The 25,364-nt window shown below is 37.8% G+C and overlaps 1 protein-coding gene across 1 annotated transcript; it reads left to right on the top strand.

Moving 5' to 3' along the window:
* The first annotated feature begins 315 nt into the window (after nt 1-315).
* LOC117694797 (fibronectin type III domain containing protein 3C1-like) lies at nt 316-17,870 on the top strand. Its single transcript, XM_034485785.2, has 19 exons — nt 316-733; nt 1,969-2,024; nt 2,320-2,459; nt 3,934-3,993; nt 4,423-4,561; nt 6,510-6,563; nt 7,274-7,395; nt 7,482-7,656; nt 8,382-8,468; nt 8,627-8,765; nt 9,398-9,469; nt 10,126-10,244; nt 10,370-10,472; nt 10,880-10,986; nt 14,433-14,707; nt 15,005-15,217; nt 15,628-15,794; nt 16,722-16,843; nt 17,574-17,870. The coding sequence occupies exons 1-19, from the start codon at nt 331-333 to the stop codon at nt 17,868-17,870; spliced, it is 2,850 nt and encodes a 949-aa protein (XP_034341676.1). The 5' UTR covers nt 316-330.
* Nucleotides 17,871-25,364: the final 7,494 nt, after the last annotated feature.

Here is a 25,364-nt window from a genome sequence, read left to right as displayed (position 1 = left end):
TGGACTTTATTGCATTTATTATCTCTCTTAGAAACCTGTCCTCACAGAAGAGTAAGTCATAACCAATTTGATGAAAGGACTGTAAAGATTGGAGAATATTCAAAGAAGAAAATAAGAGATCGCCAATTGGGTGAACACAAGATTAGCTCCAATTTTAGTGACACCCCTTTGCTTCTGAACAAGGAAATTGACATATCTGCTCCTTCTGATACTCTCTGTTCTTACACTGTGGATACTGCTCCAGGAACTAACACTGATAACAGTACTTCAGACACTTACTCTCTGAATACTGTCTTAAACACTTGCACTATTGACACTACTCCAAGAAACATGGCTGAAAATAATCCAGATACTAACCCTACTGACACAATCACTAGTTCTTCTGGTGATGACCCAAGCATTTCTTTAAATGCTGGCTTTTACACTGACATCAACAACAATATTATAGTCCCTTTCATAAGTACTTACAGTCAATACACCTCTGATGGAACTCAGGAACCACCAGATACTAAGAGTATTCCAAGCTATACTTCTGAGAGTGCTTGCAACACTTTCATCTCTGAAAATGCTCGGACCACCTCCTCGATAAATGATGGCTTCATACCTTCTGATGCTGTCAGCATTTCTGAAAACAATCACAGAGAGACAGAGGGTAATCTGGGAGCTGGAGAAAATAAGCAGGTATTAGGTGAAAACCAAAGGAAGAGCCAGTCGGCAAATGCATCACTAAAAGGTAAACACAGGAACCCCATTTTGTTGCCAATGAGAATACAAGCCAAATAATTTGGACTCTCAGTGCATTTTTAGATAAATTTCTATTACACATAATTATTTATTTACTCTGTATGTATATGTGAACAAGGGAGATCAGGTGCAACTTATGAGAGTTTGTTTTCTCCTTTCAAAGATGCAGATCCCCAGTTCAAACTCAGGTTATAGTGCTTGGTAGAAAGCACCTTTACTCTCCATGTCACCTTGCTAGTCAATTTGAAATATTAGAGATCCATTCTCTGCTTCTGTTTCCTCTTTACCTCATTACAGCTGTACATACATTTTTTCTAATTTACTATTAATTGACAAATAATAAGCCAAACTCATAAAGTGCAATGAGACATTTGTACACACTTATATATGGAATATATAAATATAATGTAGAATTAGTAAATGAAGCTAACTGACATCCATCATCTCACTTATTGACTAGGATTCATTTTTTTTCGTTTTTCTTTTTAATGTTCAGACATATGAAAAGGTATGTCTGCTTTATTGAAATATACCTTATAATGACTAAGTCACTCTGCTGTTCAATAGCTCCTATATAAATTTTATCCCCTTTGATCAGCAATTCCACCCTGCTGATAATGATCAATTCCCTGATTATTATGTTTCTTTCAACTTTACTAAATTCTACATACAAGTGAGATCACGACATATTTGTTTTTCTCTTCTTCTCTTATTTTATTTGGTGTAATGCCCTTCAGGTTTTATATTTGGCAGCAAATGACAGGACACTTATTGTACTTTTGAAGTCCAAATAGCATATGTAAAATCATAACTAGGCTGCCTTTTAAACCCATGAGGAATGTTAGACTCCATCTCAGTGGTAGAGTGCTTTATACTATGCCAATGGCCGTGGATTAAATTCCTAGCAACACACACACACAACTACACATATTTAACTGAGAAATACATCCTTGAATTTTTCTAGATGTCTTCTAATGAATAATTGTAAATTTAATCTGACATAATTTGTTTGATTCTATTTAAATTGAGAAATTTTGTAAATATCCTATTAGAGTTTAATATATATGTTGACTGGTTTCTGTTTCAAATGTTTAAACATAAATCTTAATTGTTCTTACTAGTCTTCATAATTGATGATATATTTGTAGTATGGTCTAACTCTTTTCTCTTGTCTTTGTCATTATATTATATTGTTTGAGGAGTATTTTTTTTCCTTACTTTTAGAACACAATCCAGAATATAGAACACATCCATATTGTTTCAAGACTGAAAAACCTGTGGTATGTAACAAAATGACGACGTCATGCTCTTCCATTTATTCTATATAAAACCTCCTAAATCATTGCTAGTTGTTTAAAGCACTTACTGTGTTGATATTTTTATAATCTACTGCAGCAATGCAATAAGATCCAATGTGGAATCATTAAAGATTGGAGTTGTGGCTAATTACTTAATCATACTATTAAAAACCTGATATGGGAATTGCACCTGGTATAAAACAACTAAAGAAAAGTTTGCATTTAAAAGTACAGATAATGATTTTTAAGTATACACCTTTCATTCTCTTCATTTTAGGTTTCAAATATTCAAACACGATCTGCTACTGTTTCATGGACTCTGAAGAGTACTGAAAAATATGATATCAATTCTCCTACGTCATTTGAATTGGCACTGTCCAGCAGTGGTAAAAATGGAATCTATAAAAACATTTATACGTAAGTCTTTTTAATTACTTTCCATTATTTAATTCAAAAATGCAGTATAAACATATAGTCATTGTGCCCGAACTTCTTTATTTTCTCCTAAGTTCTTTTTAGACATAGGTAGGTTTCAAGTAGTAGGTTACCAAAACAACCCACAAAGCTTGTTGATATCACAGTATGTTATTTAAATATTTGCTCATCAGCCAGCTAGTGATGGTACTCACCTTTAATCCCAGCACTCAGAAGGCAGAAGGCTGATCTCTGAGGTCAAATGCAGCCTGGTCTACAGAGTGAGATCCAGAACAGCCAGGACTACAAACAAGAAAAATGATTGCCTTGAATAAATAGATAGGTGGTTAGATGGATGGATACAATCTTATTTTGATAATTTTTCTTTTTATTCAGAAACTTAATGTGAAAATGAGAATTTAGACAAAATTTTAATTCTATGATAATTAGCACTTAAAGTTGTGCAACCTAATAACCCCAACCAACAATCCTCTGTGCAGCGTAGCAGAAATGGGGATATGTAAAATTGGCTTGCATGGAAATCTTTTTCTGGTATGTCATGTACTATAAAAGTACCACTACCTTAAAAAGATAAAAATCTTAGCTTTCAGCATTAGAAGGAGGATAAAGAGGAGGAGTTAAAGCAGTAGAAGGAGATTGCCCTTTGCTTCCACCTCTGATTACCCTTTGCTTTTGAGTAGCCTGTGCTTAAAAGTATCAATATCTTGCATTTTAGAGGGGTCTTTTTAGGCTCTAGAGATAGAACGAAGTCCTTGATGTTTGCTCAGGAAGACATAGGTGTGGGAATATAATCCCTCTGTTCATGTGACAGGATATCACCCAGAAACTCTCTCTTAAACTAAATAAATTGTGTGAGGCATGCTGTTCTTCAAAGCATTTAATATCTACAGTCTTTTAAATGGCCTACTTAAAAGCAAATCTGTACGATTTTGGTTAAATATATGCAGTAGTAAAATGCAAATTGATGGCTTTGAATGAGTAATATCATTATTGGTGTATGGTATAAATATATATTGAATGAAGGAAAACACAAACTCAGAACTTCTTGGTGGCTGCTTTTCTGATGATTACTTTGTTCAGCTCCTTCAGATTCCTATCGGTGCAGGTGTGCAGATGGGCAGATGAGTGGATTTGCAGATGTGTATCCCCCACCCTCTGAATTTGAGAACCTGCCTTAGAGACCTAGAGCAGCTCTGTGGTGTGTCCACTAGTCATTGAAAATCACATACATCCCAGATCATACCATCCCTCGAAAACTTGATATGCTCCTCAATGGAGGCTTCAGCCTACTAAGAACATAATTTTGCCCACATATAAAGTGGTTTAAAATGATCAAAATTTTGGGAAGAATTGTGGTTATTTATCAGTTAGTTATTCAGTTATTATGAGAGTAGGACTGCTTACTTTGCTGGTAAATGTATGTGAGATCCCATATAAACAAAGGTTATCTTCACAGTGGTGATGGCGTTACTGTGGTCCTACATGATCTACAACCTTGCATGGTCTACTTTTTAAGGTAAGAACTCTGTCCCATACAACCTACAACCAGCCTGTAGCGAGCCAAGACACCTAATCTATATGAGTTTAGTACTTAGAATTCCTGCAGGCAGCCTAGTTATTTGCTGGCAAAGTGCCCTTGAATACTCATGTAGGCAACCATAGTTTAAACTCATGAGGCTAGCAAAATAATAATAATAATGAGAAAAAACATGAGAGTAGGAAGCAGGCAACTAGTTACAGAGATAAAGAGCATCAGTGAGCCTGGCAAGGGAACAAAAGAGCTTTATGGGGAGGGAAGAGGATGGTCATATATGAGGACACCATAATGAAAGTTGTTACTGTGTATACTCAATATGTGCTAACAAAAGAACAACAAAGATTATGTCTAGAAACATAAACTTGCAACTCAGGATATGAACACTTACAATTTCTGTTCCCCTTTCAGAGTTACAACCATAAGAGATGCAGAACACAGAAGTGTGTCTGAAGTGGTTAGTTTCACAACACCAGGCTGTGAACCAGACCCTCCTCTTGCACCAACACTGATTAGCAGAACCAAGAACAGCCTGAATTTACAATGGAAAGTAAGGATTTTACTGACAAAAGTATCTCAATGTGATTTTAAAACACTGTCCTAGTTCCTGAACTTTAACCATAAGTGATACATGCTTCATCTAAGTTATTTCTCCATCTCTTCTCTTCACAATGATCTTCCTGTTCAGTCTAAGAGATCATGCCAAGTGAATTGAGAACAGCTTTAATTACATTAAATGCTAGCACCATTGATTCTGCAACTGCTGAGACAAAAGAAGTTAAGACAGCTACTTTTGTTAATCATTTAGCAAAAAAAAGTTACTAATGTGTTGAATATGTAAGAGGATTTAGATAGGCATTTGGAAGAATGGATTGATGCTCTTTATCCTATTCAAATGTCTGGTAGGAAGTTCAGAATTTAAGGCTAAGAAGCCATCTTGAGTGTCACGCCAATTACCACTGGATTCATGTTAGTTCTAAAATTTAGAGTAGTAGTCATTATAATTAGGAAAAAGTTTAATGACACTTGCAGTGTTTTGGCATAATTCTAACACTTCTCTGGAAGTTTAATGATACATAGGGAGCTTATGAATTTCAAGAATGCTGCTCTGCTGAGCATTGATGTGGTAGATACTGAAGATAAAATTACCCATGGCCAGAGGTCAATATTTCTATTTTAGACAAGCTTCAAAAATGGCATATATAGCTTGATCATGCTAGCCCTTTTTGTCCTGGAAATACTTTTATTTCTGCCCATCCTGTTAAAGCTTTTCTTTAACAACATCAGCATGTTGGCAGCCAAAGTACATGGCTGGGAACTGAAAATGAACCCCCAGACAGAGTTATTAAATTAAGAGGCTGGCAAGCCATGGACCGGTAAGATTCTGCACAGAGCCTTACCAACCTAAGACAGAAATTCATTGCTTTTGATAATGCATATTCCATGACTGGTAAGGAAGGCATTCTTATCAGAACGACCTAAGACAGGCTCAGATTTGTTAATTAAATAAAAAATGGGGAGAAGCAGAGAGCCTTTGGGGCTGCTTGGCAAGAATCTGACATGGGACAAGGACAAGGAAATGGGCTGCTTGGCAGGAATATGACATTGGCCAAGGACAAAGGAAGTAGGCTTCAGGCAGGAATCAGACATTAGGCTAGTACAAAGAAATAATTTCAGGTAGGAATCTACATCTTAGGCTAGAACAAAGAAATAATTTCAGACAGGATTCTAAATTTTAGACTAGAACAAGGAAGTAGGCTTCAGACATGAAAATGACCTTGTGCTAGGCCAGGGAAGTAGGCTCAGATACTTTGGGCATCCTGATAAACCCTTAGAAACAGTTATCTCGGGAGTGTTCACATAATTGGGTTTATCTTTTTTTTACTTTTTCTTTGACTGATTTGTGTTTATTGTCTGGCTTGTTCCTTGACTATTTGCATCTATTGCTAGACCCTCAACCTAGAACTGATGTTAATACACACATGTAATTAAAATGGTATAAAAGCATAAAGGAGGAGGGGGTGGTATAAGAGGTTCTAGGGAGGGGAAATGGGGAAAGGGAATAAAAACTTTATTGTATATAAATAAAATACTCAATAAAAAATTTTAAAAAAGAAAAAAGAGAAATGTCAATATACTTTGGATTATTAACAAAGAGCTAACTGTCTGTTCCTAGCACTTTTGGTGTCAATCATCCCATTTTCCAATAACACTATGTCTCTGATTCTTTAGGTATTCATTTTAACTTCCTTCCTTTGTCTGGAAACACGACATGCAGAACCAGGGTGTGTCTTGAAGACTGTAAAATGTGTGTTTTAAAATTAAATTCGAATTGCCTTATGGCAATTCGTTTTTATAAACAAATATCCTTACACAAATTTTGCAGTACAAATTCACCATACTTTAAATGCATAAACATATGCTCATGATATATGTGCAGGATATATATGTGATATATAAAAATAAACCATCATAATTTATCATTCTGATCTTTTCAGGGTTCCAATGATAATGGATCTAAAATAAGCAGCTTTGTTTTGGAATGGGATGAGGTATGGACATTTATTATTTAAAAAGACATTTTTTCATGTAATATTATCTGATTACTGTTTTCTTTCTTCCAACTCCTGATCCCTGCACTCCAAACCACCCCTATGCAAACCCACACCCTTTCTTTTTCTCTTTTAAAAACAGGCTTCTCAAAAAACATGAAAGAAAATAATAATACAATAAGATGTGATTCCAAACAAAGAAACCTGAACAGGACAAAACAAACAAATGAACAGAAAAAAAGAACCAAAGAAAAAGCACAAGGAACACATGTAGACAAAGAGACACACACTTTCATACACACAAATGTCTCTTAAAGACACAAATTCAGAAAACATTATAAGAAAAAGACCTGTAGAATTTTTTATAATGACAAGCAAAACAAATTTATCTCACACATACAAAAACAACTTCAAATTTATGATTGAGTTCATTCTGTGTTGGCTAACCACTGCTGGGCAGAGGGCTCACCCTTAACTGTGGTTTATATACTCAGTGAGACTCCACTGGAGGAAACTATCATTTTTGCACACATTTAACACTCTGGGTTAGGGTCCAGTTCTCTCACTCAGTGCTAGGAGATTCCATCTAGCTTTGACCTTGTACAAAGGGATTTTTAAAAATCACCTGATTGTAAATGGTTAATGCTATGGTGAACATGTGTTAAGTGTGGTATTTTTAAATATGGCAATATTTTGTGTGCTTTGTCTAGGGTAAAGGTGAAGACTTCAAAATTTGTTACAGTGGACCCCTGAAACAGCACAAGGTCTTTAAACTGAGACCATCAACAAAGTATTCATTCAGATTAGCTGCCAAAAATCACTTTGGCTGCAGGTACACTGAATTATTTGCACCACTGGGAAATCTATACTGACATTAGATCCTGAAATTAATGCTTTCATTTCAACTTATTCTTTTAGTAATTTCAGTGAAACAGCAGTCTTCTATACATCAGGAAACACACCTCCAGCACCACTGCCACCTAAGTTGAAGGAAGCAGGAGTCCACAGTTTGTCTCTAGAATGGTGTGCCCCAACAAACCCAAACCCAAATTACACTCTTTCTTATGTGCTAGAGATGGAGGAAGAAAACTCTGTAAGTCTCCTTTTGTCCTTTTTGTATTATGATCTTAATTTTCAGTGTTCAATGACTTTTTATACTTACTTTTCACTTGGAAAATAACCCAGCCTTGAGTTCCTGTGTTCAGAATCAATACAGAGCCACTATTGGAGAGGTATGCATAGGCCTCCTTATCCCACAACTAGCTGAATGCAAGAGCTCCATGCTCTACCCAGTGTCTATACAAAGAAGCCTGTTAGCATCTTCAACTCCAAGCCTGTTGGTCTAGGTGACTCTGTGGCCACACATATTTTAAGCACCTTCAAAGGAATTCTCAAGCCATGTTCTTACTTCATCTAGTTTCCTCGTTTGGGTGAGCACCTATTTCACTCCTTTCTGACCTTCCAAACTTATGTCAAATAGCTAGTCAACTTAAAAAGCAGCCATAAGTTACAATGTACATATTATCAAAATTTAAATCAAGCAGATAATTTTGAGATGAGTACTGGATTGCAACTAATAGGCTGCTTGCTTTCACATGTGCAATCTCATTACATCTTAAAAAATGAACTTTTGAAAAGAGAAATTATCTCCAATTTTTATTGAAAATAGTTTTTTTTCTCTAGCTAACAATCATAACATAGATCCAGAGGACCTGATGCAGACCACTTTGGGGTTCAAAACTCTTCAGGTAGATAGTAAATTGAAGTTGCACCTTGAATCTAGGCTTTCTTCCTAAATTTACTGTCCTCTATTTTTAGGGATTAGGTTTTAAACCTAAATACAATGGAGAAGACCTCTCCTGCACCATAAGAAGTCTTCAAAGAAATACTACATACAAGTTTCGGGTATGTGGCATGACCTATAAGTTGGTATTTTCTCTTGAAATGAAACTTTACTTGGCATTTCATTCTGAGAAATTCTCATGCAGCTGGCACTGCACACATTATATAAAGCAGACATTTATTTCTAGTGATCAATACAATAATCTCTTTCACTCAAACAGATTTTTGCCTATAACCTGGAAGGAAGGAGCAACCCCAGTGGAGAAGTAAAATATACTACTCGTCCAGCTAGGCCTGGATGCCCTAATAAACCATATGTAGTGGGAACCATCCTTGCCCGCAAAGTGACAGTTGGATGGGGTAAATAATGCTTCTCTCTTGAAACTTTGCTGTCCATACAAGTATTTAATATTGAGAAGAAATCTTCCTGCAATTTCACTAAGCAAAATATCCTCATTTGCATGTGAACTATTCTGCCATATTAAGTGAGTTTAGTGGTAAACCCTATTATTACTTTTTCTAATTTGCTATTGAATTTCCTATTGCTGGCTTAAATATCCCCAAGTGAACAAATTGTTGAACTTCATATGGATCTGTGAATAACTTTCTTCCACGTAAAATGTATTTATATCCACATAAGAACCACAGATAGAAGTTTGTGCAAAAGATGAATGTCAGCTTAACCAGAAATTATATTTATACAGATATATTACCTATAAACTAGGTAAATGAAATTATTCCATGTATAATTATTATTTTAGTCTCTTCATAAGAACGTTGAAATACTATCTAAGTGCTTGGTGGCTGATGTCACATGTATGTAGCATGTATTATGTATATTATTGTAGTATACAGATGTCAATATAACAATGAGCTATGGTTATATTTTTCTGTGAAAAGTTATAATTTATGAAATAAAATTCTAGTGGAAACTTGTGTTTTCAAAAAACACACTTAAAAAAGAATCACTTAAAATTTATTTCTTCTTTTAGACTTACCCAAAGACAATGGCGGAATGAACATTTCAAGTTACAGTTTAGAAGTTTGTGAAAATTCAGATGGTGGTAAGGCAACACAAATTTTAAAAGATTTTATTTTGAAATGATTTTATACTCATTGAGCAATTATCACAAAAATTCTAAGGCGCTCCTCTGTAAAACTTTCACTTGGCTTCACCAAATAGCAGTGTCTAATTTAGACAGTGCAATTACCAGAACCAGAAAATCGGGATTAATACACACCTATGAACCAAACCCCAGGACATACTTGGATCACTTTGGATTTTAGTAAGAAATTATTATTTACTAATCACTTATCATTTATGTTTAATTCTACTGGTAATGAAATTATTTAATAATCATAAAATTATTGTTGGATTATGGCTCAGTGGTTAAGAGTACTGACTGCATTACCAGAGGTAATGTGTTCAATTCCCAAAAACCACATGGCAGCTCATAACCATCTGTGATGGGGTCTAATACCTTCTTCTGGTGATTCTGAAGCAAGTAACAGTGTACTCATGTACATAAAATAAATAAATAAATCTTTAAAACAATATTATTGAACTAAGTTACTCTCAACATGGCCATTTCTTAACATATGTGTAATATGTAGTTTGTATATATGGTTTATAGCATGAGTACATTAGCTATTATGGTGACCTATAAAATTTATACATAATTTGTGAAGAAACTGAACCAAATTTCTATTCTTCCTTCAGCGAATCTCTGGAAAATAATCTACAATGGCACTCTACAGGAATTTCTGTATGATGACCTCCAACCAGGCACCACATATAAACTGAGAGTCTTTTGCACTTCACCTGCAGGCCAAAGCCGTGTAAGAAATCAGAAAAACAAAAGTTCTCCAAATGAGAATTGAAATAAACTGCTATAATTACTAAATGTTTTATGAAGCTCATCTTGAATTTAGCATACTATTAAAATACTTTGTACTTCTCTTAGCCTTCAGATGTATTGACAATTCAGACACCTACTCTTCCTCTTGAGTCTTGTCGTTCACTTCCCTTACGTGGTAAAACCAAGGGCAAGGATGCCAATCTTCCTGGTAAGTAAGGCTTCCTTATGTGATTGACAACTGTCCCTAAGCATCCTGTCCTGTGACTTTTGCTTTGTCTGCATTTGTTAATATCAGCAAGTAGTGTTTCCTTTTAGAACAGAATTGAATACTTCTTAGCAAACCAATCCTTGGTAATTGATAACCCACCTTTTTAATGTCTAAGTCAAATTGATAATTGGTACAATAAGCTTTGAGTATCTAAGCTTTTTTAAAGAGTTGTCTTTACTCACTCTACAGTATGTTGTATTGTTTTAAAGAAACATCTCTGAAAACAAGGGACTTGGTGTGGAGCCAAATAATTTGGTGTGTGCTTAGTATTCACAAAACACTGGGTTCTATCCCTAGTATCAAGGTAAATATTGGGGGGAACTGAGTGCATCTTACATATTTTGTAGACAATCATTCTGCTAATGGGAAGTCAGAAGCACTTGTGCGTGGCAAAAAAGCAAAAGGTCCTCATCATGACAGAAAGGAGTGTCCCAGCTCTGAAAAGAAATGTGCAGTAAGTAAATTAATTCCTGAAGATCTCATAGTTTATGGATAAAAACATAAAACATGAGTAGAAAAGTTATACTATTCAGGTGAAGAATGATCAGGAGAAATGTGATGTACACAGAGGAAAGAGACAGTGGGGCACATCCTGGACCTAGACTACTAGGCCAGCCCAGAGGTGGACAATTCAATCCCCCAGGGTGACAAAGTCTTTGTGAGATACCCTTGGCAGCTAATGGTAGCATGCCCTTTGGACAATATGAATGCTTCACAGAGGAGAGGGAAAGACCTCTCATTGATGATGGTGTTGATCTTTGGTATAAGGAAACCACCATTATCTCCAAATCTAGGAGATGGACTGAATGATGCTATAGGTAGGTAGGTATAGAGAGTCAGGATTGATGATCACTGATGTGCCCCAGGCTGAGGCTAGGGCCCTGGCAAGTGTGCTGGGCTCTGCCTGGTTAAGAAGGAGGAAGTTTGCCTCTTCCACTCACTGAGAATGGAAGCACTTGAGATTCTCATGATATCCCTCAACAATGGGAATCAACAAGTGGGGGAATCTTTGAGGGAGCAGCCCTCAATCAAAGAATCAAGGGTCCCAATAATGGGGGTGGAATTGAGCTGAAAGGAGACCTTAAGGGAGTGAGTCATCTACTGTCTCTGAGTAATGGTGAGGTGTGTGTTTGTGTCACAAGAAGGGTGTTGTCCGTAGCTAGGAGCAGAGCGTCAAGGATACTGGAGGGAACAGCTGTCCAGAGGCTGCAAGATAGAAAAAAGTGATATGACAAGACTGGAGGCGAAGGGACGAAATAGTGGAGAGGACAGGAAAAAACAACTTAGTAAAGGACAGATTGAAGGCTATGACGAACGTAGGAACAGTCATTGCCTGAAGTTAGAGACATAAGGCGCCAGCTCAGATATTTTCCACAGGCTGGGGGTAATCAGAGCAGTTAGGCTAGAGTGCCTAAGGCCTGGTTGCAAGCACTGAAGAGGTAAAGGTGAAAAGCACTTGGGAAAGCAAGCACCCTTGAGATCTAACAGAGTAAAGTGAGGTTTTTTGAGGGGGCTGTGGAGTATGGGGGGCTGTGGGGTATGGGGGCAGTCAGTGTGAGAGACCAGGGTTCATCTGCACTAAAAAGAATAGACAGAAATCACTAATTTCTGGACAAAAACAGCACTATTTTTATGAACACAGAACAATTTTAAAGATGTAAATGTGTACAAAAAAATGTAACTAGTCCTCAAAAATCACCTAAACCTAGATGATATGAATAGCCCTGTAGTCATGAAAAAGACTTACTCTACATATTAAAAACACTTAGAAATTTCCAGTCCTCAATGGGTTCACTGGAGAATTCTACAAATCATTTAAAAATAAATTAATGGTGAGTTTACATCTTCCTTTCCAGAAAATAGACATTAAAATATAACCAGAAACCAAGTCAAGCAAAATGGCATGGACATGGAGGCTCAACTACACAAGGTTGAAATGATAGGATTCCTTACACCCAGAGGCTTTGGTACAACCTGGGCAACAGAGCAAGGGTCTCTGTCTTAAAAATACATACATACATACATACATACATACATACATACATACATAAAGGCTAGACTGTTGGCTCACCTGGTAAAAGCACTGACTGCTAATCCAGAGGACTTAGTTTCAATTCCCAGCCCTCACATAACAGCTCACAACTGCCTGTAACCCTAGTATCCCAAGATCTTACACCTTCATTCAGACATACATGCACTCAAAACACCAATGTACATAAACAAAATTAAATAAACTCCTTCTAGATATAAGTAAGTATTAAATTTATAAACAAGAAGAAACTATAAGAAGGCTTTTTGCAAAAAAAAAAATCACAAGAGAAAGTATTTGTGATTTATGTCAAGAAAAACACTTGATACCAAAATGGAGTTATTTGGTTAATTTGATTTACTCAAAGCTTAAAACTTCTACTTTTCTGCTTTCTAAACAGGATGAAAGTGAACTTAAAGGCTGGAAGGTAATATTTGTGGTACATATAACTGGCAAAGGAATGGCACCTAAAATATATAAAGTCTTCTCAAAACTCAACAGTGAATTGAAACATGGCAGTTAGGAAATGGTAAAGATTAGTGACTGAAGAGAATACACAGATAGCAAATAAGCACACAAAAACATTTTCGGCATCATTGACTGTTAAGGAAATGCACAATGAAATGCCTTTCTATATCTTTCAGAGTGCCTAAGCTAAGGACTAATGGTAACAACAAGTGCTGCCAAACACATGAGGAAACTGATCATTCATGCATTACTGATGAGAATTATACCCCTTCCTGAAAGAACACAGTAGCATCTTACCTTTATTTGTAAGACACAAAAACTAAAATCGCTCAAATATCTTTTGATAAATGTGGTTAAGTAAACAGTGATACATCTCTACTGTGGCACACTGTTCAGTAATAAAAGTGAACAAATTATTAATATATATGATTGCTGAAAGCTCTCTGGAGAATTGCAGTAATTGAAAACTGAGCCTGCATCAAAGTTTATCTTTTGCATTATTCAATTTATGTAATATTATAAAAATGTCAGAATTGTAGTAATCATGGCTACCAATTGGTGCTTTCCAGAACCAGCAGAAGGACAGTGTAGGAAGATACTGTGGCTATAAGCACATGGCAGGCCCAAGAAATGGCTCAGTGGTTAAGAGCACCTTCTGCTCTGCCAGAGGTCCTGAGTGCAATTCCCAGCAATCACATGATGGCTCACAACCATCAGTAATGAGATCTGATGCCCTCTTCTGGTGTGTCTTAAGGCAGAGACAGAGTACTCACATACATAAAATAAATAAATCTTTTAAAAAAAGAGAGAGAGAGAGAGAAATGTACAAGGTAACCTGTGAGAAAAAATTCTAAAAATTAAAGTAGCCACAGTCACTGAATAAAACTTAAGTACACACACAAATAAGTGCACACAATTCTGAATAACATCAGTGGGTATTAACAATGGTGAATTCCTGGTTGTGGTATTGGACTTTAGATATTGAAAACATTGTCTCCAGAGGAAAATGGATACTGGATATATGTATATTTATAATCTCAAAACAACAACAAAAAAACAATGCTTTCCCAAGATAACAGAAATTGATTAACTGGGTGGGATTGTAACAGAGAAAGAAAGCCAAGCATAAAGAATAATAAGGAAAAGCTTAGTGTAGTGATAGGTGAGTCTTTCAGGGGTATGATTTTTCTAAAATATCCACATCAACAATCTCTACTTTCTTTCCCTTGTGTGCTCTCTTTAGAGTTCTAAAAATGTACTATGCAAGTCTCAGCATTTATTTCTGCAACATAGAACCAAATGGTTAGACTATGAATTGAGGACTCATTGCTTTCTGATACAACAAAGTAGTCCATGCACGTGAATGGTTGAAACAAATTGGTAACAAAGCATGTGTTTTTCAGGCTGTAAATAGAGCTGGGGTTGGACTGTTTGGAGGAACTGCAAAAGTGACCACACCTGGAACCGTACCAGCAATGGTTTCAATGGTACAAGAAATTGAAAACAAAGTGCCTGCCAAGTTGTCACCAACTTGTATAGCTATCCGGTGGGAGGAACCAGACTGCCATGGCTCTCCAATCACCGGATATAACATTGAATATGGAGATAAAAAAATCGTGACTGTCAAAAGAGTAACCGAGTATGTTCTGGAAAATCTACAGCCTAATACTACATACAGGTTAGTCAGTCATACCTTATTTTGGGTAAATGAAGAGAATGTTGAGAATTTCAAGCATATTCACATCTGTGTACATTCAGATGTCTCTTGAAAAGACTTCTTAATTGGTGAAATTTGATAACAGTAAGAGCCAATGTCTGCCTTTCATCAATAATTCTCAATAGTAGTTATGTCTTGGAAATCTGTCTTATAATCAATATGAGCATCATTCTAATATAGATGGAGTGGGTTGGCTTATATGAAGAAAATAATTTCATTTACTACATATAAATTCATACATTTTTCTCTTACCACTAGAATCAGAATTCAAGCTATCAATCATTATGGACTAAGCCCTTTTAGCCCAACAATAAGATGCAAAACCAAACCACTACCACCAGAGCCTCCACAGCTTAATTGTGTGGTCTATGGACACCAGAGTCTCAGACTCAAATGGGGCACAATCTCAAGCAAAAAATCACTTGCCAACTTTATCAACTACAACTTACTAATGGAAGACCGGTCTGGCAGGTAACTATTAACATTTAAAATCTACTGCAGTAAAAGACTGTCTAAATTGATATATCCTGTCAGAGATTCTCTCTCTCTCTCTCTCTCTCTCTCTCTCTCTCTCTCTCTCTCTCTCTCCTCTCTCTCTCTCCTCTCTCTCCCTCTCTTTCTAAAACACACACAAGCACACACACATGCCAATGCCTTAATGCCTTGATTTCTATTGGTTTTTTTGTTTTGTTTTACCTTACTGGCTTAATTTGACTTCAGATACAAACACACACAAACACACACACACACACATGTGACACCACCTTGATCTCTATTGGCCTCTTTTTGTTTACTTTTACCTTACTGGCTTAATTTGACTTCTCTGGGCTTAACTGATGATTATAATATTGTCTTCTTAATCTTTATCTTCTTTCTCCCAGATTTTCTGTCATTTACCATGGGCCAGATGTGACTCACAAAGTGCAAAAATTGAGTGAATATACAGAATACAAGTTTAAAATCCAGGCATGTAATGAAGCTGGTGAAGGACCAGAGTCCAACGTCTACACTTTCACTACAACAAAATCCCCACCCACTGCACTTAAAGGTAAATGGAATACAAAGACACTATCCATTTTACTGGTGCTTACACAGAACCTATATTGAATTTAGCAGTAATTAGAAAATTCTAGAGTAAGACAGGAGACCCGGCTCAGAAAGACAGATGTCATAAAAACTCTTGCTTCTAAATTTTTATATCAATATGTTTAGGTGACAGTGACTCTGGGTAGAATAGAAAGCCTCTCTGTGCTCCCAGCCACAGCTTCCAATCCCAAGCTCAAGCCAACCACCAAGAAGCCAAGGACTCTCCCAGAGGGACCAGCCAGAGCCCCCTTCCCCTCTCCCCACCCCAGGGCCAGATCCATCCCTCAGGTCCCCATTCCTTTCTCAGCTCTTCCAGGGGTACTCCCAAACCAGCTTCAGTTGTCCTGAGCCTCAGACTGTACTTCCCTAACCCCAGAGTGGTGTCCCAGGGCTGCCCTACAGCCCAACACCTGCCCTGGGACAACATGGGGCAAGCACGGTCACCTTCCTGGCCCCCCAAGTGGCCCATGCCCTGTGGCCAAACAGATACAGGACCCCAATAACCCTACAAATAAGCACTATTAAGTTATAACTTTGTTAAGGATTTTCTGCAATCATGATTCCTGATGGTATAACAAAATTATTTCCAATAATAAGTATAGTTTTTGGGTATGGTAGTGCATGCCTTTAATCTCAGCACAAGGTGGCCAAAGATAGGTGAATATCTGTGACTTCAAGGCTAGTCTGCTCTTCAAAGCAAGTTCCAGGCCAGCCACAGCTACATAGCAAGACCTTCTCTCAAAATACATAAATATCTTTTTAAAGTATGGTTACATATTTCTCATATTAGGTCTACATGTGCTTGTAATGACTGCGTGGTTGCATGAGTCTTTTCAATATATTTGAAATCTAATCGTTTAGACCTTCTAAAATGTAACTTTTTCCCCAGCACCTAAAGTACATCCACTGAATAACAATGGTTGTGAGATCAAATGGGAATCTTTGGCGCCAATGAAAGGTGATCACATTGTTTACTGTCTTCAAGTCAACACTGGAAAAAAGGCTAATCAGGTATATTCTTTCAAATTTAGTCTTTACCATTTTGCCAGGCATGGTAGAACATATCTGTAGCCTCAGCATTTGTGGAGTAAAAGCAAAAGAATACAGGTACTCTTTGGCTACATAGCAAGTTTGAAGGTAGAGACCTTGCTTTAAAAGAAAATATCAGGTTGTGGTGGAGCATGCCTTTGATCCCAGTACTTTGAGTTTTAGGTCAGCCTAGTCTAAGGAGCTAGAAGTTCTGGAATAGGCAGGACCTAAAAAAAAATTATAGTTCAATATCCAGCTGAGGGTTTCACTTTTGACAGGCAGTAAGTTATTTTTAAAGGTGTTTAAAGTAACTAAACCTTATCCCAAATTGCCATCTCAGCCATACCATTTATGTACATAATCTTTATTTTGAGACAACTAGCTTATTCATTTAATATAATCATTACCATTAAATTGTATAATATTTCTTGATTCTCACTGGCCATAACCCATGGTTCAAATACATAATGTAATTAAACGTTAACAGTTGTAGGGTGTTATATTATATACAAAAGTATATAATGTTCTGAGGGAATTCAGTATATAATCAATACTGAATTCCCTCAGAACATTAGAAACATTGAGTAAAATTTTGCTTTTGGTATAAAGATGTTCATTAAACTAGTTTTCATTTTTCTTGTTGTAAAAACCTATCCAATGCATTTTTAATTGGAAAGAAAACCATAATTTTCATTTGATCTTTTTTCCTTAGATTTACAAAGGACCGAACACTTCCTTTTCCTTGTCCAACTACCATGCAAATTCACGCTATCGCTTCAAGGTCTGTGCAGGACGCCAATATGAAACCTCCAATGGTCTTCAAGAGCTGTGGGGGCCATATAGTCCCAGTGCTCTTTTCTCAACGTACAAACATCACTCTGGGCATGGCAAAGGCAGTGGGGGTAAAGGAAAAGGCAACCACAATGAGAAAAGGGGAAAGTACAAGATAAAGTTCGCACTGATTGCTCTTTTGTGTGCTGTTGCTTTTCAGTACGTCCTGCTCATCTAGTCAATTATTTAGAAACAAAGAAAGCAAATTGTATCACATTTAGAAAACCTTAGATACATCTTCTTATACTTAATGCTTATTGATAAAAAAGTAGTAACAGGAAAAAAACCAAAACAAACAAAACAAAAAAATCAAAACAACAGAAAACAAACCAAAAAGCCCTATCTTTCATTTTAAAAGCTTTTGTGACAGTAGAAGAGAGATTTCTAAGGAAACATATGTCCCTTGAATTTTACCATTTTCATTGTTCTGTGAACAACCATTGCCTTGTTATGTTAAACTCAGTCATCTGTGGAAACTACTTTCTGCCTTGACTTTTCAAGTTAATGTTTTCAAAATTTTTTAGGACTATGACATAACAACAGTATTTTAGAATTTCTTTTAGAACAAAATAAGAAATATCACTTCTCTCTGTCCTGTTAACATCCATATAAAGTAATAAAAATGCATCTAGCAAACAACTTGTGTATGCTTATTTGTTCAAAGTAATATATTCAGCTATTGGTTTCTACCCTGATAAAGACTTGGTGTGTTTGTTAGGTTTCGCTAAAGGAACAGAGCTGGCAGAATATATATGTATACACACACACACACACACACACACTAACGGGAGATTTATCAGAGTGCCTGAGAGTGTGTGTGGGGTCTGGATTGTCCAACACTAACTGTCTCCTGACAAAAACACCAAGAATTAGTAGTTGTTTCATCCACAAGGCTGGTTGTCTCAGCACTCCCAGTCTGGGACTGGAGTCCCTGAGGATACCTGGAGAGCTGCTGGTTTTCAGATTGCATTGGAATCCTGAAGAAGTTGGATGTAATACCTGATAGCAACAGAATAGATAAACTTGCCAGGAAGAGTAAGAGAAAGCAGGCAAAAAAAAAAAAAAAACCACTACCTTGTCCTGTGTCCTTTGACTTAGTCTGCCACCAGAAGATTTAGCCAAAATCTAGGACGGGTCTACCTGCTTGAAGTAATCTAATTAACAAAATGTTTCACATGCGAGTACCCAGCACCTTGGCTTTTCATTGACTCCAGATGCAGTCATATTGACAAGCAAGATTAGCCATCATGCTTTGTAGTGGGTAAATAGTAATGTATAGCACTTTGCTGTAATAGGAAGTAGGCAAAATGGAAAGGAGAACACAGAGAACAATTCTATACCACTGTAGGCTCATTAAAACCCTCTCATTCCTATTGTCAAATATTGTATACATGTACAATCATATGCATTCATATGGACATGAAGTGTTATAATTGATTTCTCTCACAGTAGATGAATTCACATCCATTTCTAGTTACACAGGAAGCATCTCACCACAGTTCCCACTGTTCACCCTCCAGGGGCTTTTCTCAGAATGTGTCAAGAAACTCACTGCCCTCACTGAAAATATATAAGATGCTATTTCCTATTTCAGTGGTTCTAACACTGAATATGCTAAATTCAGGATGAAGATATCCACTTCTAAAGGCCACTGAGAATTTTGGCATATTCTAAGATATAGTCTTTTACTGGACACTAATAAGTGATATTATACAAATACCACCACATTTTGATACACATTAGCTCAGTCTTCCCTCTCTTATATTTTTAGTTGTGAGCCTAGATTTTAATGGCTAAACAATCTCTCCACTCCTCAGGCTTTCTTCTTTATAAGCATTGTGTTGCCATCATTGAACAGATAACATTTGATTTGCACTAAGCCAATAACTGTTGGTTCAATCTTACAACATAAATACAGTTCCACCTGCATTCTACTTGATTTCTGATACTTGATTGAAACCCTTAGAAAAGATTAGGTATTTTATGAAAAAACATTACTGAACACTATTACAGCCCTATCTACAATAAGTGTCCATTGATTAAAAAATTGTGACGGAGCTGGGCAGTAGTGGCTCTTGCCTTTAATTCTTTCACTCAGGAGGCAGACTCGGGTGGATCTCTGAGTTTGAGACTAGTCTGATCTACACACTGCATTCCAGGACAGCCAGTGCTACACAGAAAAAGTATGTCTAGGTTCACACTATCCAAAGGAGAGAGAGAGAGAGAGAGAGAGAGAGAGAGAGAGAGAGAGAGAGAAGAAGAAGAAGAAGAAGAAGAAGAAGAAGAAGAAGAAGAAGAAGAAGAAGAAGAAGAAGAAGAAGAAGGAGGGGGAGGGGGGAGGGGGAGGGGGAGGGGGAGGGGGAGGGGGGAGGGGGGAGGGGGAGGGGGAGGGGGGAGGGGGGAGGAGGGGGAGGAGGGGGGAGGGGGAGGGGGAGGAGGGGGGAGGGGGAGGAAGGGGAAGGAGGGGGAGGAGGAGGGGGAGGGGGAGGAGGAGAAGGAGAAGGAGAAGGAGGAAGAGGAAAGGAAGGGAGGAAGAAAAGAAGGAAGGAAGGAAAGAAGGAAGGAAGGAAGGAAGGAAGGAAGGAAGGAAGGAAGGAAGGAAGGAAGGCAGGCAGGCAGGAAGGCAGGCTGGCTGGTATAGGTACATAATTGAGTATTACTCAACCATAAACACAAAATCCTGTCATTTCTTAGCAAAATTGTCAGAACTGAAAGACAGTGTGTTAACTGACATAAGCTAAACACAGAAAGAGAAATACAACATGATTGTAGCTCATATACAGAAACCTAAAGGAGTCAGATTGTACAACACTAAGAAGTTAGGAGGCAGACAAGAAGGAAAGATGACACTGGTTAAGGGGTATTGAAAGCCAGACAGAAGTAATACCTCATAGTGTTCCACAGCATAGTGAACTAAATGATAGTCAGAACATTATGAAGATTACAAGAGAGATGCTCAAATGCTGTAAGAATTCTTTTAAAAATCAATAAGGAGGCTCAAAACATAAGTGTCAAAGAGATAAATAAGGACATGGTTTGATCAGTGTGTGCTGCATCATGTGTTAAAATGCCACAGTGTATACTTATTAAGTGTTAAAGTGAAATAGCAGTTGAAGGTATTCAAATGTAGTAGTGAAGGAAATATAAGGTTGGCAGAAAGATGCCAGCTGAGGAAAATGGTCTAGAGACCATCTCCCTCACAGACATGCCAATTTAAACAGCGACCCATGCACTAATCTGTTTGTGTAGGCTCCCAGGAAGCCAGGGGAAAGTCTCAATGTTCCTGGCCTATAAAAGAATCCCTGAAGGAAGCAAAAGGAAAGAGTTGCCTGTGGTGCTCCACCTTCAGCTCCATACAGCTCAATCAAGACACCTCCCACTTGGGAAAGAGAATTAAATCCAGATTTGAGACTTGAAACCCAATGTCAAGCAGGACCCCACACCCCCTAACCCCAGGTCTTATCCTCACACTGAGCATCCTCCAAAGTCTGATGGCTAGGAGACCACCTCCACCAGCCCCACCTCTCAACCTCAGTTGGCAGAGCAGGAAGAGCAGCCAACCCAGTGAAATGCAAAAAAGTGAGATTCTTGCTTTTTCTTGGAGCTCAGTGCCACGGTCACTACATGGAGACTTGATATCTGAAAGGACCCAAAGGCCTCTGTCTCCCAAACCAACCTTTTTAGATGGATCCTCGAGACATGCCCAGCACCAGACAGGGACCTACTTTCTGGTGACTGGATTGACTTCCAAGCTATATTACTACAAGCTGGGCACAGACTTGATCCTACCCCCATACTCTCCCCCTTCCCCTCTCCCACTCAGGTCCCTCCCTCCTCCTGCCTCCCATGATTATTGTGTTCTACCTTCTAAGTGTGATTTTAGCATCCTCTCTTGGGCCTTTCTTCCTGTTTAACTTTTTTTGTGTGTGTGTATGTGAGTACATACCATGCATTTTCTTTTGGGTCTGGGTTACCTCTCTGAGAATTGGACAGAAGTCAGGGACCATTATAGAAGACTTGGGGCAAGGATTGAAGGCCTTGAAGGGGATAGGAACCTCAAAGCAAGACCAACAGTGTCAACTAACTTGGACCCCTGAAAGCTCTTAGAGACTAGCCATCAACCAAAGAGCGTATGTAGCAGAAGGCTGCCTTGTTCTGCCTAAGTTGGTGAGGATCTGACTAATCCCTCAGAAAATTGATGCACTTGGGTGGGGGAGATACCCAAAGAGGGGAACCTTCTCAGAGGTGAAGGGGACAGAATGAGGGGAGGGATTCTGTGATGGACGACCAGAAGGGAGGCAGTGTTTGAGATGTTAATTAATTAATTAATTAAACACTGGATGAGCTTCAGTAGAACAGAGATATAGTCAAGTAGTAAACTGGAGGAACTTAGAATGCTTTTTTCTGATGAAACTTTTTTTTTTGGTTATTTGTGCCCGGCTAGCAAAATGCTCAAGATTCTGGCCTCTGCCTCCTGAGAGCTAGGGGTATAGATGTGATGTGTGTCACTACACCCAACCTACAAAGGTTCTTGAGCTGACATGTATACTAACTGAAGTTCAAAGTGTGATAGAAAGACTGTGTGGTAAAATAAATCAAACAGGAAACAAAATAAGGAAACTTTAAGACAGATTACTTGGAAATACATAATTAGATAACAAAAATGCTAGGAGAAATGAAGAAAGCATACGGGAACTCCCATACAGCAATAGAAGAGCCAAATGTTTAGCAAAATGTTTGCCTTTAAGGAAAGCAAATGAGACAAGAAGCGCAAAAGGGTAGAAAGCTTATTCAGAAAGATAATGACGGGGTGGTAGAGAGATGGCTCAATACACTTTTCTGTTCTTACAGAGGACCCAGGATGCTTTCAAATGTTCACAACAGTCAGTTAACTCCAGTTCCAAAAAAGCCGGTGCCCTCTTCTGGCTTCCTCAGCATGGCACACACAGTGGTGTACAGATACACATGCAGTCAAAACAGGCATACACATGAAATAAATAAATAAATAAATCTTTTTAAAACAGATCCAGAGTGGTGGCATGCATCTTTAACCCTGGCACTCAGGAGAAAGAGGCAGGCAGATCTCTGTGAGATCCATGCCAGCCAGAACAGCACAAAACAAGAGGAGGATGAGGAAGAGGGAGAGGAGGAGAAGGAGGGAGAGAGAGAGGAGGAGAAGGAAGAAGAGGATGACAGGGATGAGGAGGACAAAAGGGTGGAGAGGGAGTGGAGGAGGAGGAAGGGATTCAAGATAAAGATACAGCTAACTATACAAAAATGTCAAGGCTCACCAGTTAGGTTCAACTCAACTAAATCTATCCCAAGATGTTTCATTTTATAATCTAGTTCCAAAGGTGAATAGTTATAAATGATTTATAAATTAATAAATAAAAAATAACATTAAAAGGTACTTTATTCACAAATGTATCTAATTCACCTAAAATTTGAGTTCTTGAGAGAAACTAAAGACAAGGAGAGAGTAAATAAAGATTTTCATTGTACCAAACAAACAAAAACGAAATAAAAATGCCAATTCAAAATACTACCATCCAGTGAAATTATTCTCTACAAATGAAAAAGAGATAAAAGTTCTCTGACAGTAAGAGCCAAGCAAATTTAGGGTCATCAGACCTGTCCTATAAGAAATGCTAGAGAACAAGATTCTTCTGGTTTCCATCTGTGCCCAGGAGCTAACCCTATGCCACAGTTCTCTGTACCCCAATCCCACCTGGAGAGACCTGGTTTCCCAGGAGCCCTGACAAACCTAAGATCACAGGTGAGACCACCACTACTGCTCCAATACCTGGCTCAAGTGGGATCCACCCAGAGCCCACAGGCCACAGGAACAGTAAAGCAGCCAGGGATGTCCTTCTGGTTTTCATCTGTGCACTGGAGCTGACCCTATGAGGAAGTCCTCTGTACCCCAATACCCCCTGGAAAGAGCTTCTCTCCCAGGAAGTGCTGACACACCTAAGAGTACAGGTTCACAGGCTCACATGAGAGACAAGCTACAGTCAGTGACATCAAGACCAGCTAACACCAGAGATAACAAGATGGCGAGAGGGAAGCACAAGAACATAAGCAAAGGAAGCCAAGGCTACTTGGCATCATCAGAGCACAGTTCTCCTACTACAGAAAGCCCTGGATACCCCAACACACCTGAAAAGCTAGATTTTGATTTAAAATCACATCTCATGATGATGATAGAGGACATTAAGAAGGACATAAATAACTCCCATAAAGAAATACAAGAAAACACAGGAAAACAGGTAGAAGCCATTAAATAAAAAACACATAAATACCTTAAAGAAATACAGGAAAACACAACCAAACAGGTGAAGGAATTGAACAAAATCATGCAGTGTCTAAAATGGAAACAATAAAAAAAGTCACAAAGGGAGACAACCCTAGAGATAGAAAACATAGTAAAGAGATCAGGAGTTATAGATGTAAGCATCACCAACAGAATACAAGAGATAGAAGAAAGACTCTCAGGTGCAGAAGATACCATAGAAAATATTGACACAACAGTCAAAGAAAATACAAAATGCAAAAAACTCCTAACCCAAAACATCCAGAAAATCCTGGACACAATGAGAAGACCAAACCTAAGGATAATAGGTATAGAAGAGAGTGAAGATTCGCAACACAAAGGGCCAGTAAATATCTTCAACAAAATTATAGAAGAAAACTTCCCTAACCTAAAGAGATGTCCATGAACAAACAAGAAGCCCACAGAACTCCAAGTAGACTAGATCAGAAAAGAAATCCCCCCCAATAACATAATAATCAAAACACCAAGTGCACAAAACAAAGAAAGAATATTAAGTGCTGTAAGGGAAAAAGGCCAAGTAACATATGAAGGCAGACCTATCAGAATTATACCAGACTTCTCACCAGATACTATAAAAGCCAGAAGATCCTGGACAGATGTCATACAGACCCTAAGAGAACACAAATGCCAGCCCAGACTACTATACCCAGCAAAACTCTCAATCACTGTAGATGTAGAAACCAAGATATTCCATGACAAAACCAAATTTACACAATATCTTTCCACAAATCCAGGCCTACGAAGGATAATTGACCACCATCACAAGGAGAGAAATTATACCCTAGAACAAGCAAATAAGCAATCTTCTTCCAACTAACCCAAAAGAAGATAGCCACACAAACATAACTCCTCTTCTAATAACAAAATAACAGGAAGTAACATCACTTTTCCTTACTATATCTTAGTATCAGTGGACTCAGTTCCCCAATAAAAAGACATATACTAATGGACTGGATACTTAAACAGAATGCAACATTTTGCTGCATACAGGAAACATACCTCAGTGATAAAGACAGACATTACCTCAGAATAAAAGACTGGAAAAAGATTTTCTAAGCAAATGGTCCCAAGAAACAAGCTGGAGTAGCCATTCTAATATTGAATAAAATCAACTTTCAAACAGAAGTTATCAAGAGAGATAAGATTGGACACTTCATACTCATCAAAGGAAAAACCAACCAAGATGAACACTCAATTCTGAACAACTATGCAATAAATGCAAGGGCACCCTCATTCATAAAAGAAACTTTACTAAAGCTCAAAGCACACATTGCACCTCACACAATAATAGTGAGAGACTTCAACACCCCACACTCATCAGTGTACAGATCATGGAAA

The sequence above is a fragment of the Arvicanthis niloticus genome, chromosome X (genome assembly GCF_011762505.2).
Source record: "Arvicanthis niloticus isolate mArvNil1 chromosome X, mArvNil1.pat.X, whole genome shotgun sequence".
In the NCBI taxonomy this organism is placed as follows: Eukaryota; Metazoa; Chordata; class Mammalia; order Rodentia; family Muridae; genus Arvicanthis; species Arvicanthis niloticus.
Note: the sequence above shows the minus strand (reverse complement) of the source record. Positions and strands in the feature narration are given on the sequence as shown.

Coding starts and splice junctions, on each gene's coding strand:
- LOC117694797 (XM_034485785.2), top strand. CDS start 331: ATGGCTGAAAATAATCCAGATACTAACCCTACTGACACAATCACTAGT. Junction 4,562..6,509: donor GCCTGAATTTACAATGGAAA/GTAAGGATTTTA, acceptor TGATCTTTTCAG/GGTTCCAATGATAATGGATC. Junction 10,473..10,879: donor CAAGGATGCCAATCTTCCTG/GTAAGTAAGGCT, acceptor CATATTTTGTAG/ACAATCATTCTGCTAATGGG.